General features: G+C 52.8%; 2 protein-coding genes across 2 annotated transcripts; both read right to left on the bottom strand.

Moving 5' to 3' along the window:
* Positions 6,243-11,157, bottom strand: CST8 (cystatin 8). The gene is made up of 3 exons (XM_021078333.1): positions 10,519-11,157; positions 9,709-9,822; positions 6,243-6,391 (listed from the first exon to the last, which is right to left on the bottom strand). Exons 1-3 carry the CDS (start codon positions 11,143-11,145, stop codon positions 6,308-6,310), a joined length of 825 nt encoding a protein of 274 aa, XP_020933992.1. The 5' UTR covers positions 11,146-11,157; the 3' UTR covers positions 6,243-6,307.
* Positions 15,170-18,920, bottom strand: LOC100515765 (probable cystatin-15). The gene is made up of 3 exons (XM_003134301.4): positions 18,708-18,920; positions 16,302-16,412; positions 15,170-15,357 (listed from the first exon to the last, which is right to left on the bottom strand). The coding sequence occupies exons 1-3, from the start codon at positions 18,900-18,902 to the stop codon at positions 15,277-15,279; spliced, it is 387 nt and encodes a 128-aa protein (XP_003134349.1). The 5' UTR covers positions 18,903-18,920; the 3' UTR covers positions 15,170-15,276.

The following is a 19,663-nucleotide window of genomic DNA, read 5'->3' as shown; positions in this document are numbered from 1 at the left end:
GGTGTCTGTCAGCCTGGGTCAGGGTGCGTCTGCCTGCGCTGCCCTCTCGGCAGGTGGTCACCTTGTGGCCCCTTTATGACATAAGCCCTGCCTCTCTGATGCTGCCCCAGTGACTGGACCCTCTGGCAGTGGACCCTCTGCCCTCAGAAACCTGCAGCTGAGAGCCCCCAGCACCTGCCCCAGCCCAGGCTCCCCTCCTGTCCCTGCATCCTGACGTTCTAGATTCTGTGCTTTGGATGAACAGGTGGAAGTGAAGGTCAAACTCCCAGAAGGTCAAACTCAAACAGCTGGGAAATCACTCCTTCTCTGTTCACAGATCAGCACAGGAAGGTGCGGCCTGAGACCCGTACGATAAAGTCCTCTGAGTGTCTGAGACCCCAGGGGCCACCTGCTAAGGGTCAAACATCTGAGACAGAGTCCTCTGCTCAAATGGAGGGGCCTTTCTAAGCTTGTAGAAAATGCAGACGCCAGACTGAGAAGAGTGAGAAGCTTTGCCACATGTTTTGTACAGCACATGCATGCTCACACACACTTGCTCATATGCTCACACCTCCCAGTCAATGGATAAACAGAAACACTGTACGTTATTTGCAAGGTATTTGACAGAGGGCTAAATTCCCTTTTATGGATAAAGCTCTTTAAAAATACCAAAAAAAAAAAAGACAACCTCTCAATTGTCTGGAATCCAAGTGAGCCAGGATTTGAACAGATGATGTTTCTCCTCTTGGCCACGGGGATTGTTTGAAAACAGTGGCCTGTGCTGTGGCCTGGTTGACCCCTCCCACCCCACCCCCGGCCTTGAGTTGGGGAGGTTTCTCAACGCAGAGCAGAGGGACCCCACCTCCTGAGTGCTGGGCTGGTCCCGCATCCTCTGCCGAGGGCATGCAGAGGGGAGACAGACCTGTGTCCTCCGGGCAGGGTCCCCTTTCCTCCTGGCCCCAGGCTCACTGGTCTGTTGGGGTCATGGCAGACACCGATTGCTCCAGAAGCTCCTGCTGCCTAGTAGGCATCTTAGTTCTGCTCCTGAGTGTGGGAACTAGGACCCAGGATGGGCCCCAGCCCACTGATGCTTCTCACCCTGGGCACCTCGGGTGTGGCCCCAGGGCAGTTGGGAGGGGCTCCCTGCTCAGGGGTGGGGTGATTTTGTAAACTTTACTGAACCATAATTCTCCTAGCATACAATTCAACCAGTTAAGTGCATGAGTCAATGGCTTTTAGTCTCTTCCCAGAGTTTTACGTCCAAAACCACAATCAGCTTTCCCAGCGCCCCTGAAACCACTACCCCCAAGCTCCTGCCTCCCAACTCCAGGCAACCACCATCCTACTTTCTCTGTAGACTTAGCTCTTCTGGACCTCGCCTAGACATGAAATCATACTATGTACCGTCTTCGGGCTTCTTTTATTTAGGGTGTTTTCAATGTTTATCTGCATTATAACCTGAACTGCCACTACGTTTCTGTGACTTGCCAAATAACCTTCCATCGTCTGTGTGTTCCGTGCTTCATTTACCCTTTCACCAGTGAGAGAATTTGTGGGTTGTGTCTACTTTGGAGTTATTAAAACTAATAGGGCTGTGAAGATTCATATTCAGGCTTTTGTGTTGACACACATAAGAACAGAATTACTGAGTAACCTTAAATCCACCTTTAACTTTTGAGGATGGTTTTCCAAAGTGGCGGGACCATTTTACGTTCCCATCAACAGTATACAAGCGTTCTGGTTTCTCTGCATCCTTGCCAGCACTGCTTGTTAGGAGGGTTTTGGTTCCAGTTTCTCTGAGTCCTTGTCAGACTGGTTGTTATCTCTCGTGGGTGATAGCCATCTGCCATCCTAGTGGATATGAAGTAAGACAGAGGGAAGTATTTGGCAAACGTGACACAGAACCTTTTCATTTCCATAATATCAAAGAGCTCTTACCAGCAAATTTTTCAAAAACAGAAATCTAGAGGTCCTGTTGTGGCTCAGTGGGGTAAGAACCCGACTAGCATCCATGAAGAAGCGGGTGTGGTTCCTGGCCTTGCTCAGTAGGTTAAGGATCCAGCATCGCCCTTGTTACCGGAATCCACGTTCGTGTTCTTGGAGCCAAAGAATGAACTTTGCAAACGCACAGGCAGCAAGCAAGCAAAAGTCTTTATTACGGGACAGCAAATAGCTCCCAACACAGACACGGGAGGTGGAGGAAGAGTCCCCCTTTCTATTGTTCTATGGAGGTTTTTAATCTCTTAAAGTCAGGGGTACTCACATGGGGTCCAGATATCAGTTCTTTTTCCATTGGCCTTGCCGAGTTTACCTATATCTGGCCTTGTCCAATAGAGACTTTAGAGTTAGGGTATGCTCCATAAGTGGTTTTTTTTTTTTTTTTTTTTTTTTTTGTCTTTTTGCCTTTTCTTGAGCCACTCCCATGGCATATGGAGGTTCCCAGGCTAGGGGTCTAATCAGAGCTGTAGCTGCCAGCCTACACCACAGCCACAGCAACGCGAGATCCAGCCGCATCTGCGACCTACACAACAGCTCACAGCAACACCAGATCCTTAACCCACTGATCGAGGCCAGGGATCGAACCCACAACATCATGGTTCCTAGTGGGATTCTTTAACCACTGCGCCACAACAGGAATTCCTTCATAAGTTTTATAGTCCTTTCAGTCTTCTTTCCCCTAGACAGAGAGTCGCCACTCTACATCCTTTTGCTAACAGTCAAATGCATAGGTCAGGGGTTAATTCCCACTTTGACATAAAACAAATGTACTTTCAATAGTTAATCTTCCAACAAGCAAGGTCTGTTTGTCTTGATTAGTTTTTACAAATCTGAAACCATGGACGTTAATCAAGGAATGTGTCGTAGTGCATGTTCCTACATTAAACTACCGAATTATATCATTCTGCCTCACCGTAGACGGAGCTCAGAGACGCGGCTTGGCTCTGGCGTTGCTGTGGCTACAGCTCCGATGCCACCCCTAGCCTGGAAACCCCCATATGCTGTGGGTGCAGCCCTTAAAAAAAAAAAAGAATAAAAGAATAAAAGACAGACATCCAATAGGAAACGTGGAGAAAAGTCTTCAACACAAAAATCACAGAAAAAGAAATATAAATATCTCTAACACTTAGGTGAAAAATACGCTTAATCTCCTCAACACTAGACATTCACGTTAACCCAAAAGTGAGGTGTCGCTGTGTCTCACAGTTAAATACAATGATGGGGCTTAAGGCGCCTTGGTCAGCACGGGTGGTGGGAATCCAGCCTCTGGTTCAGGGCGGTTTAATGGTCTCTGTGAAACACTTAAAAGTTGCAACATCTTCAACACAACATCCCGCCTCTAGGCTCTTATCCCACCGATATGGGTGCCTAGGAGCACAAAAGCGGATGGGGACGGGGTTTTTCCTGGCTGGGTCAGAGGTGTCTGAGGTGACTCCCTTGGTAGACTGTATCCTGCAGGGAGCAGGCTTTTGCTGGAACGAGGAGGAACAAACACAACGGTGTCTTCACCAGCTTTGTCCTCACAGATCAGTTCCAACATCCTTGGCAGGGTTGACGTGGAGGCCAGGGTGCCCAGGGGGTTCATGGTGTGGAGGGGGCCTCACCCCTGCACCTGAAGCTGTCCTTGGGGAAGGGGCTCACACTGATACTGGGCAAGGTCAGAAGCTGGGTGGGCCTGGGAGTGAGCTGAGGGCCTGGGCCCCCCTCTCGATCCACAGTCAGCAGCACCTGACCCACTTTTTTTTTTTTTTTTTTTTTTTTTTTTTAGCCTCACCTGCGGCACGTGGAAGATCCCTGGGCCAGGATTTGAACCTGTGCCATAGCAGCGACCTGAGCCACTGCAGTGACAACCCTGGGTCCTTAACCCGCTGCACCCCAAAAGAACTCCCTTCTCCACTTCTTCATATGGACAATTGGGTCTTTCTCATTCTTGGAAGCAGGTCCAGACAAGCCCTCCACTCCTCTTCCACCTAGATTGCTATAGCTGAAGCCTCCTCAGCAGAAATTCTGGAGCTGGTCAGGCTGCAGGGCCAGATAGCGTTACTGCAATAATTGTTCAGCGATCTGTTTCTCCTTCTCTCCAGGCTCCTGCCTCTCCACTCTGAGCCCTCAAAGCTTTCCACCGTGCACCTAGAGCTGAGCCCGCCTGCAGGAGTGAGGGTCTGCCTGGAGGCCGAGAGGCCAAGCGCTCTCCAAGAAAGAGGCCCCACAAAAGGATGCATTGTTGAGGCCCTAACTCTAGCCCAGGGAGCCTGTTACAGAGCCAACACCCTTGAGAGCAAAGGGCCTGGAAGGGAAATGGCCCCGTTACCTCCCCTGTGTCCATGTTGGTTGGCTGCTTGCCAAGGCCAGCACTGAGCAAGGGCAGCAGAAGCTAAGACTGTGCCCAGCCCAGCTGGACTCCTGGGGGCAGGGGCACCGCCTGGGACCAGATTCCTGGCTCAGGTCTAGTTTGGGGAAGTGCCGAGCTAGGCCTTGTGCTGGGAATTCCAGCTGGGTTACTCTGATTGTGTGGTTCTTCTTACAGCAATGCCCTAAGTCTTGCTCCAGGGGCTGTTGAATTGGGAAAAGTCCTGCAGAAATCACCCACTTTCATCTCAAAGCTCCAGCCCCTATCCCTTTGGGGCTTTTCTCTATCAGCAGCCTGGCTCTGGGCTTCTCTTGTAGCTAAAGTTGTTGCAACACTGAGCGAGTTGGAGCTAATTCTACTGCCCATCCTGGCAGCAGGCATAGTCCCAAACTCATGTTTTGTCTTTTGCAAGGTGAGGGTGGGTGTGTGCTTGGAGAAGGTGTGCATTCGGGGGCCAGGGTTTGGGCCCCGGGGTTCCCGGCAGGGAGGGGCAGGCAGGGTTCTGGAAGCACAGCCAGTTGGACACTGCACATGCGCCCACCTCTGGCTGAGCCCACTGTGTGGGAAAGATTGGGGGTGGCCTGTTGCTGCAGTGTCCGTGGGGGCAGTGGGCACGTGGGGCAGGGGACGAGGTCATTGCCTGGGCTGTGCATTTCCCAGGAGTGGCCTAGAGACTCACGTTTCTGTCCTCAGGGGTGGAAAGGCACAAGCGGCAGGCACACCAGGGGTCCGGGTGAGAGTGGGAGACCCAGACCCCAGGCCTTCCTAGCTTCCCGTCCAAGGACCCTCTGTTCTCTGGGCAAGAGCCTTGTCGGCTGTTCTGTCCCTGACCTACTTTGATCAAAGTTGCAACAACCACACATTGTGTCTGCTCAAGAACAAAAGCTACCTTGAAACTAACATTGTTCAAGTCTTTGCTGGGACGAAGTCCACACAGGGACGTGGGAGGCGAAGGCTCAGTTCTGTGCTCCCAACTGTCCCCAAGGCCGCTGCTCAGCCTTACCCTAGCAGAGACCCACAGACCTAAGTGTCCAAACATTGAGAGCTGAGCTGGAATGTCACCCTTCCCTGTAGAACATCCCCTCCCATGTCCTGGCTCAGAGAGGCAGGCTTTCCAGCCTCCAGGTGACAGTGAGACGACAGGGCTGAATCACACAGTGAGGCCTTTAAAGAGGAAGGTGGCTGTGGCCTGGGCTCAGACATGCTGGCATCTGGGAGTGGTGCCAAGCCTACCCCACTCCTGCCCTCACTCCCCTGACCCGGGCTTGGTGACCTATTTCCTTGTGCTCAAATACATTCTTGCCTGGGAGTTCCCGTCATGGTGCAGTAGTTAACGAATCTGACTAGGAACCATGAGGTTGAGGGTTCGATCCCTGGCATTGCTCAGTGGGTTAAGGATCTGGCGTTGCCATGAACTGTGGTGTAGGTCGCAGACGCAGCTTGGATCCTGTGTTGCTGTGGCTCTGGCATAGGCCGGTGGCTGCAGCTCCGATTAGACCCCTGGCCTGGGAACCTCCATATGCCGCTGGAGCGGCCCTAGAAATGGCAAAAAGACAAAAAAAAAAAAAATGATATGGAATGTTCTGCCTTTTGTGTGTTCTGCAGATGATCAACTCAGTGCTGAGCCTGGGCAGCCTCGGAGGCTACACAGCTTGTCTGGTCCTGGCCTCCCAGGCCCCGGTGCTCCTGTGTCCTGGACCGAGGCAGATGGGACTTGGGTCCAGGGCCCATGGGGGGCTTCAGCAGGACAGAGTGGAGTCTGAAGGTCCATCTGGGCCATCGTTCTGGCCAAAGGCAAGCAGCCTCCCTCGAGGCCAGGAAGGAGGACTAGGACGTGCCCATCTTCCGTTACCACCTAACAGGAGACTAGAAATCAAAGCAGCAGGCAGAGAGGCTCACGGGAGGAAAGCGTGTTGGTAACAGGTCACAGCTGCTGCTCTTTTCACAGAGGAGGGGACCGTGGCAGGGGCTCCAGAGCCCCTAGGCCTCCACACACCGCTGCTTCATCATGATGAACTTGCCCTTCCAGGGGAGCGTGCCCACCAAAAAGTTGCACATTTGCCTCTGAAAAAGACCACCACAACAGTCAAAGTCAGCAGTGCACCCAAAGAAGAGGGGAAAAAATGGCTCTGGTGCTAGGTGTCAGCTTAGGAATATGCTGGAAAATCTGTCATCACCTGTCAAGGAATGTCCCCAGGAGCCTGCTGGCTGGAGGCTGCAGACCCTTATGGCCACCAGCAGTTACCTGGAGGGGTCTCTGTCCCTGTACCACCCAAGGATAGACAATCATACAAATAGTTGTATTTTGGTGGGAGGACAGATATAAACTTGATTTTGTTTTTAATTCCTTTGGTTGTTTTCTTCATGTAAACACAGCAATTCTATGCCAGGTATAAACAAGTGTATGTCATCTGAACAAACAAAGATGCCCTTTGTTCTAATAATGAATATGTCAGGAGAAGAGCAATTTAGAGCCTTCTAGGGCCTCACATAGCTTTTATTCTAAAGACCCTTGCTCCTTTTCAAAATGCCCTTGAGTTGACAATAAAATATTCCATGTGCAGATGGTAGGTAGACCGAATGGGTAGAGAGAAGGAGAGCCAGAGGGAAGACAGGGGTCATCCTGGAAAAATAGCAAAGAGCATCTTAAACAATTGACTGGAGATACTGGGCAGGATCTGAGAGACAAATGGTGTCAGAGAGAAGGGAGTTGGGTCTCTGTGGAGTCCTAGACACAGGGAAGGGAAGGTTGTGGATGCTTCCTTCCCCCACAAACCCACAAAAATACAAAGTCGAGGTTTTTTATGGGCGAATTACATCAAACCTTGGGAACCCAAAGCTCCTTTGGTCTTTGAACTGATCCAATCACAGAAAAAGATGGAAAGCCCCATTCTCATTAAACCAGACCAGAGAAATCCTGAAACCAAAATATAACTGAGAAATAAATTATAACCCAAACTTACCTACTAAATAGAATATCCTAAAAAAAAAAAAAAAAAAAAAAAGCAAATTAAAGGCAAGTGTGTGTTAAGCAATGGCTGTCCCTAATGCCATGCATCTGAAACGTTCCAGTGACACAAAGGGTCTCAGGTGTCTGTATTGGACATTGTGCGGGTTTAGGATGAGGCCAGGGAGCTTGTGTGTGTTCGTGTGTGTACCAAGTGCTCCGTGTCAATCTTGACACCCGGGGAGGTTGGGGATATTTAATATACATAAGAGCAAAATTCCTAAGTGAAAAGCGGCACCTTCGCCCCTCTATACTCTGAGACAAGTGCAGACACCACCTGCCACTCCTGCCATCCAGCTTGGGCCCCACACAATGGCTCTGGCAAAGAGAGATGATAAGAAGAAAGTCTTATCATAAGAGTGACTGCAGAGTACCCATCAACGTGCACAAGCGCGCCCACAGAGTGGCACCCAAAGAGACTCGGAAATTTGCCATAAAAGAGACAGGAATGCGTGGTGACAGCAGGTTCAACCATGCCGATGGGCTCAGAGGAGCCAGGTCCGTGTGCAGCTGTTTAGAAACCTTGCTGAGGATGCAGATTCCTCCAATGAGCTTGCATGCTGGCCGCCATGTCCCTGTCACCACTTTTAGGCAGTGAGATGAGAACTACTCTCAGGGTTTAAATAAAGTTATAGAACAACCATCAAAAGACACGCTCTCCATGTTCCAGGCACGTGAGAAGGACTCCACATTAGCAAATCTGTGGTCTTAATTTTTTGTACAAATGCATCAAAGAGAAAGGTTATTCCACACACGTGGGAGGTGCTGAAAGAATAATTAATGGAAGAAAACATTCTTAATTTTTAAAATAACTCTTGGTACAGAGGGAGTTGAAGGAATCTCAGAAGTCCACCCTTAAGCGATACTTAGTAATAAAGTATAAATATGGAAAACAAGCCCATTAAAACCAGGAATAAGACAGGCTGCCCAGTGCACCCCCTCTTCAGCAGAAAGTTTTCATTATTGATGGATGTGTGCTTAAAACCGAGATGGACCATGGAAAACGTTAGACAGAATGGATGAGCTCCTTGAAGACAAGTTTCCCTACTTCTCTTTAATATTTTCTATAGACAGGTGGGAAGCAAAAATTTTCCTGTAACCACAATGAGCCCGGAAGAAAATATCCATTGAAGCCAACCAGGCTTCTAGCTACCAGGGAAAGGTAAACAAAATCCGTGCGAAGGCTCAGTGGCATCAGATGTGCTCACTGCTTCAGGGTTTGGTGTGACCGGCATGGGCTCCACTAGAAATGCTTGGCTGTGTTTGCCATGAGCTCAAAGAGGCTGTTTCAGGCACCTGTTAGTGGGCCCTCATGTTTCTCATTCTGAATGGGACCCCTGCCCTGGCCCCTGGGAGCTCGCTGGGAAGGCCAATTCTTTTATTTGTTTATTTATTTATTTATTTGTTTTTTGTCTTTCTGCCTTTTCTAGGGCCGCACCCACAGCATATGGAGGTTTCCGGGCTAGGGGTCCAATTGGAGCTGTAGCTGCCAGCCTACGCCACAGCCACAGCAACGAGGGATCCGAGCCACGTCTGTGACATACACCACAGCTCACGGCAATGCCAGATCCCTAACCCCCTGAGCAAGGCCAGGGATCGAACCCGAAACTCCATAGTTCCTAGTCGGATTCATTAACCACTGAGCCACGATGGGAACTCCGGAAGGCCAGTCCTTGGTCCCCTCTCCAGACCCACCAGGTCTGGCTCTGCAGGTGCTACCTCGCCACCCGGGGGGAAGGAGGCCGCCAGGTGATTCCCTGTGGTGCCCATGGAGGCTGCGGGCATGAAGGAAGGGGCCCACCTGCAGGAACCAGGGCCTCCACCCCTTCCCCAGCTTTGCAGGAAGCCCTTGCATAAGCACAGGGCACCAACACCCCAAGTCAGAGATAAAGGCTTGAGGCCAAAAGCCCCTGGGCCAGGCCAGTCCTCACAGGGAGCCTTGGGGCTGTTCCCTGACCTTCCTGGAAACCCAGGCGGAGCCTGGGAGAGTGGGGACACTTGCCAGGCCAGGTCACTGCTTTTTCTCCAGCACCCGGGGCACCAGGGGCCAAGTCAGTTCTGACGAGCCACTGCGGGAACAGATGGACTCTGCCTTCTGTGCCTTCACGTGGAAGGCCGGCCACAGCTCCTCATTCACCTGGATTCATGTCAGCTGGTTTTCTGCACCAGCAGCCCAGAGGCATGGCACTTTTGCAGCAAAGGTGACCTTGAAGAATCCTGTCCCTGGGCCACGGCTGCCCTGCACCCTCTGTTCTGAAGGGCACAGGTCTGACCCCCTCTGTGGCTAAACACGGGGAGAGGGCCTGGGTACCCCAGGTTCTGCCAGGGGCTCAGAGCAGCCAAGACTGTCACAGACAGTTGGTTTGTCACCGACCTTTTCCAGTTTGGAGGTTTCCTTAACGACGCAGTTTTCATCACTGTTGGGAAGCTTTCTGCAATTGGTGCGGGCAATTTCAGCATCAATAAAGTATTCCAGAAGATCCGTCACCTGCCGAGTAGCAGTGGGCAGTTTTGTTCAAAAAGAGCTTTCTTTGACTTTTTTAAAAGTTTGAGCAAACCCTCAAAAAATGGTTCTCACCCTCATTCTCTCTTCCTGTCCTCTCCCACCTCGCTCCTGTCCCTTCCCCACCCCCTCCCATCCGGACATATCTTTAGGGCTGGGCTGTGAGGCCCCCCGCATGCTGTCCCACACCTGGAGCTGCCCTGGGGAGGCTCCATCCGGCGTGCAGCTTCCTTGAAACCATGACCTTGTACTTCCAGAGCACTCGGCTCTCCTGGACCCAGATGAATGTCACTGAGCCAGATGGAAACAGGCTCCTTGGCCACATCAGCCCCCTCCCTGCATCCCTTCCCACACACCCCCTCACTAAAAGAATGAAGGCATGTTGATGAGCCTGCATGTTCAATAGCAACCCCACATACGCGGGACGGGGCTAGATTGCATGTCGCTCGGGGCCACGTTATTGCAAAGTATTCACGGCATTCCAATTGTCACCCACCCTCCGCAACCGTGAATCATGAATGGGTGGTTTGCTGTTTGGGGGTGAAGAGAATTATGCTGGGGTCCAGCGCTTGCCTGTTTCGGATCGATGGGCACTGGGGGTCCTCCCACGCCCCCTGCCCAGCCTGGCTGGCCTCTCTACCACCAGGTGCAAATACGCAAAGTGGGAGAAAGCGCCTTTACCTGCAGCTGCACCCGCACCACCTTGACCACCCGGAAGATGTACTTGTCCTCGCTCTCTTTGTTGTACTCTCGCATGGCAAACCACAGGCACTGCTTCACGTTGCCATCTGAGGCGCTGATGTTCTTTAATTCCTTCAACACCTTGACCGTATTCTGGTCTGGGGGTGTACTATCCACCAGGGCCACCAGAATGGCGAGCAGCAGCAGGCAGGACCCCCAGGTCCTCCTCATGGTCCCTCCATCCAAGGGCACAGGTGACATCCTCATCCTCCCAGGGCTGGAGCTGTGGGTGGGATGTGTGGCCCTGGCTGATGCTACAGGTTCCGAGGTCTTACCCGGGAGCTTCAACCCAGATGGCTCAAGATCCAACCTCAGGGCCACCTTATGCAGCTGCCTTGTCACCTGAGATGTGGTGCCCATGAGAAGCCAGTAGAGATCCCCCACAGCCCCGGGCCCTGGCAGGCCCATGCCTTCCTGTGCACAAAATACCCACTCCTGTTGCTCTGTCTCAAGGAGGTGTGGCTGCCAAGGGTGGGGCTGCCCTGAACTCTTTCCAGCCCCTTCCTGCCAGGCACGGATTCTGCTCCAGTCCAGGGTTCTCTTTCCAACCTTCACTTCTAGCTGCATCCACACCCTGGTCTGCAGACTCCTCGCTCCTGGGCCCTGGTCTGTCTCCCTCCTGCAGGAGGTCACTCTTTGTGATGTAGTCCCACACCTGTGACCCTGCCAGCCATGGGCTCTGGTCCCTGGCAGCTCACACAGCAGGCCAGCACTTCCTGCTCCTGCCCTCAGGGATGGGGGGAGGGTCCCTTGCAGGTCTGTACCTGGCCCAGCCCCATGCCAGGACCCCAGCTTCCTCAATGCCTAGCTTCTAGCTCCCTCAGCTGGCACCCCAGCACCTCCCCGTCACTGTCCTGTCCCTCCAGGGTGTGCAGGTCACAGCCAACCCTGCCATGAAGCCAGCACCTTTGTGGGAGGGGGAGCAGGTACTGAAGGTTCTGGGACATTCTGCTTCTCTGTAAATGTCCCAAATTAGGGTCCAGCATGTTCCTAGAGGGGCAGAGAGATGGGCATTGGCCCCAGAGTGGGAAGGTTGACAGCTCCTATCACTGGGCAACAAAGAGGAACTTATAGGAACGACAACCCCGCGCATGTCGTGGGGGCGGCTGGAACCTTTGCTGGGGGAAGGCTCCATGCGGTGTTTAACCATCGAGGGAGGTTTAGTTGTTTCTCATCTCCTGTTGCTATGAACGGGGCTGTGATGGGCAATACTTTCCCAATGTCTTTGTAAAATTATGCAAGTATTTCTGTATAATAAAAGACTAGAGGGCAAATTTAGTGTAATTGGCCAATGGATGATCACTTGCTCAACAGTTGACCCTCGAACAACACAGGGGTGAGGGGTGCCAAGCCCCCATAGTCAAAAATACATATATAGTATTTGACTCTCCCAGAACTTAACTGCTAATAGCTGAGTATTGATCAGAAGCCTTACTGGTAACATAAACCATTGACTAACATGTATTTGCATGGATCACATCCACTGCTCTCACAGTAATGTAAGCTAGAAAAAAGAAAATGTTAAGAAATTCATTAAAAAGATTAGAATGGGAGTTCCCGCTGTGGCTCAGTGCTAACGAACCTGACTCATATCCATGAAGATGCGGGTTTGATCTTTGGCCTTGCTCAGTGGGTTGAGGATCTGGCATTGCCACAAGCTGTGGTGCAGGTTGCAGTTGTGGCTCGGAGCCCGTTGCTGTGACCGGGGCATAGGCCAGCAGCTGCAGCTCTGATTTGACCCCTAGCCTAGGAACTTCCCCATGCCACAGATGCGGCCTGAAAATGAGAAAAAAAAAAAAAAAAAAGAGAGAGAGACTAGAAAGGAAAAGCAATGAAGTCTTCCTACTGTATAGCACGAGGAACTATATCCAATCTCTTGGGATAGACCATGATGAAGATAATATAAGAAATAGAATGTGTGTGTGTGTGTGTGTGTGTGTGTGTGTGCGCGTGTGTGTTTGGCTGGGTCACTTTGCTGTACAGAGAAATTGGCACAACACTGTAAATCAACTACACTTTAAAAATGAAGGTGAAAATTAGAAAAAAGAGGAAATGCGTTTATAGTACGTATATATATTTATTCAGAAAAGTCATATGTAAGTGGACCCACCCAGTTTGAGCTTATGTTGGTCTGGGCTCATGCTAATATAGTCATGATTTTTAAATTTTACTGCCTGTTAAAAATACCAGGGGGATTTTAAGAGTTTCCGGGGCTACTCCCTATAGTAAAATCAGTATCTGGGAGAAAATCCAGGAAATAACATTTTTAAAAGTTCTCAGGGGTTCCTATATGCCAAGTTTGAGAACCAATGTTCTGCATTTGTACTTCTTCTTTTTTTTTTTTTTTTTTTTTTTTTTTTTTTTTTTGTCTTTTCAGGGCTGTATCTGTGGCATACGGAAGTTCCAAGGTTAGGGGTCAAATCAGAGCTGTAGCAGCCAGCCACAGCCACAGCCATAGCAACATCGGATCCGAGCCATGTCTGCAACTTACATCACAGCCCATGGCAACACTGGATCCCTCAACCCACTGAGTGAGGTCAGGGGTCAAACCCACATCCTCATGGATACTGGTCGGATTCGTTACTGCTGAGCCACAGTCTAACTCCCCATTTGGACTTCTTAAATATTAATGTGCATGTGAACCACATGGGGTCTTGATAAAATGCAGGTTCTGGCTCAGTGGGTCTGGGGCGGGGCCCAAGACCCTGCATTTCTAAGCAGCTCCCAGGTGGCACAGATGCTGCTGGTCCCCGGACTGCAGTGTGATGATCCTTCCCTATCTTTGCCATCAGCCTAGTTATTCTTTTCTATTTGGATGGGAGATGATTATGTTTCTTCCATTTGTCTAACTGGTCAAGGTTAAGCCTGTTTCCACATGGATGCAGTATTTTTTTTTTTCTTCTGTTAAGGGTGCACCCACTTTTCCTAATGCGTCTGCCCCTCTCTTCTTTGTCTCTGAATATTGGCTTCCTTAGAGACCATTTGCCAACCTCGGGCACAGGTGCCAGCCGCCTGGGGCGGCCTTTGTGTGTTTCTGATGTCAGGTCGCAGAGATGGGGGTGAGTGGGTCCCTACCAGGTGGTAAGATGGAGCCAGTGGCGTTTCCAGGTAGAAAATTACTGGCATGGTGACCTAGAGCAGGGTGCCAGGCTAATGGGTAATGGCATTGAGTGGAGATGCTTACCCAAGCAGAGACCACTGGGCTTCAGGAAAGGGTCTGCTTATCCTTGGCCAGCACGGGGCCTGGAAAATGGCCCTCAGAACTGAGAGCTCTATGACAAGGCTGGGCAGTAGGCTGGCTTTGCTGACCACAAGGTCTTCCTGTGTGTATATGCCACCATCAGAGTGTTCATTTGATACCAACGAACCCGACTTGTATCCAGACACTGCATCCAGACTGGACAAGGAGCCAAAGTACCCTGGCCACTGTCTATGTGACATGCCCAGTGGAGCTGTCCCAGGGGTTTTGGGAAATTCTGTCCTATCAACCTTTTTGAACCTAACTTCAGGGGAACAGATTGGCCAGGAAGCAGACAGACTGCTGACTTCCAGAATTCAAGGGAGGAGGGCAGACCCCTCAGCCCCTCCGTTCTGAATTTCTTCTCCCACAGCACCCCTTGGCCTCTCTGCCCCAGTTCCCACCCCTCCAGGGCTGCACCCACCAGTACCCAGGGCTAGTGATCCCTGTTGATGGCCATAGAGGCCAGGCTGGGCCAAGGTAGGGGATACCAGCATCAGGGAAACAGAGGGGAGGTGGTGACTGGAGCGCCCATCTTCTGAGATATCCTCAGAAGCCCTGAGAAGACTTTCTGGTCAGTCAGGCAGCCCCTGGGGCAGAGACCTTGGTGGGGGTACACAGAGGACAGAGCCTGCTGTCATCCTGTCACCCACCTCCCACTCTGTGCCTGGGAGTGCTCCGCCCCTCACAGCACAGGGCCACTCTACTGTAAGTCTGGCCTCAGAGATGGACAGAGATGGACAGTGAGTGGAATGGACGGGAGTCTGAAGAGATTGGGGGATGAACGAACAAAGGAATGGAAGAATGGATGGATGCATGGATGGATGGATGTTTGTGTGGATGGATGGATGGATGAGTGGATGGGTGGATGGAGGGATGGATGGTTGGATGAATGGTTGGATGTATGGACAGATGGTTGAATGGATGGATACATGCGTGTATGGTTGGATGGATGAATGATGCGTGGATGCATGCATGGTTTGATGGATGCATGGATAGACAGATGGGTAGGTAGATTGATGGGTGGATGCACAGATGCATGGATGGATGGATGGGTGGGTGTATAAATGGATGAATGGATGGATGGGTGGTTGGATGGATGGATGCTTGCATGCTTGGATGGATGGATTGATGGATGATGAACCAATGGAGAATACATGAATGAATCAGTGAGTACACACACCAAGCATGGAGGCCCTGCAAGAACCTGGAAGGCCATACCTCCCATGAACTGAGGACTTTGACTCAGCACCCCGAACCTGCAGCCCAGGTGAGAACAGCAGTGACAGATCCCCCATGGCTTATCCTGGAAATAAACCTTTGGAAGAACGCAAAACTGACAGGGACCCAGAATATGCTCTAAGATGCCTTTAATGTCCCTGTGGCCATGCAGACCTAGGACTCCATCCCTCAGTCTCCAGAGGAAGAGGATCTGCTGGGAAAGTCGGGAGCGTCTTCACCTATTTCTGCTCACAGGTGCTGTTCAGGAGGTTGAACTGGGTATACCATGGTCGTACGTCCACAATGAAAGTGCATTTCGCCTGAAAAAAGCAATCATAAGATATCAAATCAGACCCATGTGACAATAGAGTACTGAGCACCAAGGACTTATGAGGAGCTCCAGTCACATTAAAACTAAAGAAGAAAGAAACGCAGAATTGAACCATGGCCTAGGGTCTGGCTTGGGAGCTCAAGTCTCCCCCAGGATGATGGAGGACAGGGCTCCGGAGGGGTGCCTGGTGGGGCTGCCACCTGCCCCTCAGAGCCCACCACCCTGGGGCACATGATGCTGCTTGAAGGGCCTCTGCCCCAGGAGTTCTGGGGAAGCCAGCAGGCTGCCCAGGAGATGGTTCAGAGGGCACTCCTACCCAGCAGCATCTACAAACGCACCCCAAGAGGAGGCTCCCGCATGGGTGGGGTCAGGGGACACCAGTCCACTGAGACCGTCACCCTGACTGAGGCCCCTCCCCAGGGTCTCAGTCCAAGGTCAGTTCCTAGGATAGTGACAGAGGCCTGACTGCCCGGGGCTTGTCCTTGCTGCCCAGGAGACCAGAGGGAAGTGTGGGTGACCAGCAAATGCAACATAAGCACGCGCGCTCGCAAGTACACACACACACACACACACACACACACACACACACACACACACACATCCAGAAGAATCAGAGCACAAGAAGGAGGGGCCGCCCAAGGTCTCAGGAAGCCGGAGGCCGGACAGGGGAGGTTCCAGCCAGGGGGAAGGGCACGGGGTGGGGCTGGGGGACTCTGGTGGCCCCCCAGGCTGTGAGCACAGGGCCCCACTCGCTGCTGTACCAGGAGCCTCTCTGTTTGGGGAGCTGGGGTCTGGGGGGAGGGCCCCGGACCCAGCCTTCAGCCCCCCGGGGTCATCCTGACAACTTCCAAGCCCCTTCCCACAGACCCTCGGTGACATGCTTTTTCATTCTCAGAAGGTTTGTGAAGCTTTGTGTTGATTTTATTCTCAGACCGTTTTCTTTTCTGGGCCTTCTTGCAAGGGGCAGTTGTCAATGTCTTCATCATGCTTTTTACAAATCGTGCGGCCCAGCTTCAGGTCCATTAAATATATCCACGTGAACTTCTGTTAAGAAGAGATGTGGAAACGCCCATGAACTACTGACTATGCAATATTAAGAAAACCACAGAATCAAATAGAAAATGCACACATGCTTATAAACAGGGACCCCAGATGCCCTTCTCCTATTTTTCTTATTTTTCAATTTATTTATTATTTTACTATTTCATTTTAATTTTCCACCTTTCTTACACAAAGACGTCCCGGACTGCAGGTCCAGCCTGCCTTCCCTCCCAGGCCACCGCTCCTGATGGCTCGTGCCTAGGAGCCACCTCATCGGTAAATGGTGGGGGGTGGGGGAGCACATCCCCGGATGGGGGGGACCCGAGGCTGAGAGAACTGGCACAGCAGCCGTGAGCAGAGACCCCACCCTCCATGGCATCAAATACACAGGCACCTCGCCTTCTAGAAAGGGTGATGGGATGCTGATCCACTGAGCTGAACCAGGACAGGGAGGGGGCTAGACATGCTGTCCCTCCTGGGGGTGGGTGGGCCCTGCAGCATCAAGGGTTCCCCTTGCAAACTTTCTCCAGGTGCAGCCCAGGTAGTCTTCAGGTTTCTCTAAGAGGTTATGACCCTTTAGGAATCCCTATCGGCTTGAGGGGCCTGAAAACCCAGGAAGGAGTCAACTAGGAGAGGAAGGGAGCCAGAGACCTCTAGCGGGGAGGGGTTCACCTCCACTGCACAGACCTGGAACCGTCCAGCATGCTGCCTTCCTGAGGGACCCCGGAAGCTCGCAGCTGATGCCACCGGCCACACACTCACATCATGTGCATACATGCATGCTCACACTCATGCACACGCTCAGACACAGGAATCCCTGAAGCTGATGCCATCAGCCACACACACACTCACACACACACACTCAGGCACACCCAGCCCCTTGCACAGCCACAACTTCCTGGGGTAGGATGGGCTTGGGGCGGGGGCAGCTGCGGCCACATTGATGCGCAAGGGACCTTCAGCCTCCCTGGCTGCAGGGCTGGGGTGCAGCCCAGGGAAAGATGGTCAGGAGAGGGAAGCCAGGCCATCTGTGCATGCAGGGGGCTGCCCTCAAGTCCCTTCTTGAGTGTGTGCAGAAGGGGACCTCACCTCAGAGCCTTGCTGACAGGGGCTGGTTGGAGCTAGCCTTTGAGCCTGCGGTTGGGCCTGGGCTTCCGAAGGCTGGACAACAGTTATTCCAGTGAAGGAGGCAGGGGTGGGAAAGCTCTCTCCCACCAGATGCTAACAACCTCCTCCTCAAGCCCCCCCCCCCGCCCCCCGATGCTTTGAACCCACAGCCTCATCACCTTCCAGACCGCCTTGGGGACCCTGACGTTGGTAGCTCTGCCGGGCCACCTTCACATCTCCCAGCCCTCCCCCAGCTGTCCACATCGTGCTTGGGGCAGAGGCCCGGAATCCGTGCCTTGTTCTCCTCTCTCACATGCACAACCACCCCCACGTGGACTCAGAAGCCGGCTCTTTTTCTGGCTCCCCGCAACCAGGGCCCAGCTCCTGTACCCTGGTCCCAGGCTGGGGGGACCCACTGCACCCACAACATCCAGAGAGATGCAGGCCAAAGCTCTTCCCCCGAGTTCCCACTGCTCCAAGAGTAACAGCCCAGCTCCAGCCCCTCCCCCATATACCTGCATTTCTGAGTCTCCCTTTCTGCCACATGGGCCCACAGACTCTCAGGCTGGCCCCGCTAGGCATGTGGGGCTCCTCCTGGTCCAGGGCCCTCTCTGGGCTGCCTGCCCCTCCCATCCGCAAACCTGCAGGAGTCCATTCTGAAGACGGCCATGGCCCCGCGGTCCTCCGCCGACCGCTTTCATCCCTCTCATCCACTGTATCACCAGCAGCTTGGGGGCCTGCCTGCCTCTCCTCACCAGCAGAACAGCTCCACGAGAACACATCCTGACCGTCTCTGTCTCCTGCCCAGGCCCGGACCTATGGTGGCCACGCAGGCAAGGGCAAAGCCTACCTGCCTCCAGGCTGGCATCACTGGCAGCTGAGACCTGAGGTCAGCCCTGCTCTGTGATCCTGCCCTTCCTGGCTTCAGGTGGGCGCTGCTCCCCTCTGTTCCCTCCTCACCTGTCCCTCTGCTTCCCTCTCCTTCCCCCCTGCTCCATATGTTAAGAAAACACATCAGAAACTTGGAGCCCTTCTGAAGTATGGGGTTTTTTCAAGCCTCATGTACTGAATCAAAACATCCTTCTCTCTATCCTGCAGATCAAGGACACATCCTCCTGGCCCGGCTTCAGGGGGCAGGTGGGGCGGCAGAGAGGGAGCCCTGTCCCCCCTCCCCTAATCCCGTCCCCTCACCTTGCGCTGGCTCCTCCCCACCCACAGCAGCTTGTAAGCGTACTCATCTGGCTGATGCTGGTTGAAGTGAAACACAGCAAACTCCACACAGATGCTGAAGTAGTCCATGGTTTTACTAACGTTCTCGAAGTTCCAGCTGCAGACATGGGGCCCCAGCAACAGGACCCCCAGGAACAGAGGCACCTTTGGTGACATGCTGTCCAGCTCAGCCTGCAGGACAGTAGCGCTCGGGAGAGGGGGTGGCTGCTATCTCGGGGCTGCCTTCCCCAAGCCACAGCCCACGCAGCCCTGCCCCTCGCAGCCCTGTGCCCTCTGCCGGCTCCCCTCCCTGTCCCTACTGTCATCACCAGACAGAAGGCAGAGCAGGAGTCACAATTTCCAGCTCTTCTCACCTAAGGCTGGGACACAAAAACACACATGTGGCAGGCTCTGGTCCCTCACAGGCTCTGGGTGAGGGTCTCGAGCCCACTGTCCTTGCCCTCACAGCGGTGCCTCCCAGCAGTCCTGGCAGAGTCAAGGCAGCTTTAAGGAATAGCATTGGGCCCTGAGTCCTGGGCAGCTGAGGGGAAAGCCTGGTCTACTCTGACCTTGGCCTCAGCTCAGAACCTCAGGGAGCATCGGGCCCAGGGTACCATCCTCCCAACCCCCGGCACCTGCCAACCTGCTTGCCAGTGGGCCTGGCCATGCTTGGCAGTGGGGAGAGGGTTTCTAATGAATGGATGGGTGCATGATGGATGCGGTGGATGACTGGTAGATATAAACACACACACACACACACACACACACACACACACACACACACACACAGAAGAATCAGAGCACAGGAAGGAGAGGCCACAGTGAGAAGAGCATCTGCCTGGGTCTGAGGTCTCAGGAAGCTGGAGGCCAGGACCAGGGAGGCTCTGCCCGGGGGGAAGGGCACTTGGGGGCTGGGGAGACTCTGGTGGGCCCCTGGG

Source organism: Sus scrofa, chromosome 17 (assembly GCF_000003025.6).
Source record: "Sus scrofa isolate TJ Tabasco breed Duroc chromosome 17, Sscrofa11.1, whole genome shotgun sequence".
NCBI lineage: Eukaryota > Metazoa > Chordata > Mammalia > Artiodactyla > Suidae > Sus > Sus scrofa.
The sequence above is the reverse complement of the archived record's forward strand: the minus strand, read 5'-3'. Positions and strand labels throughout refer to the sequence as shown.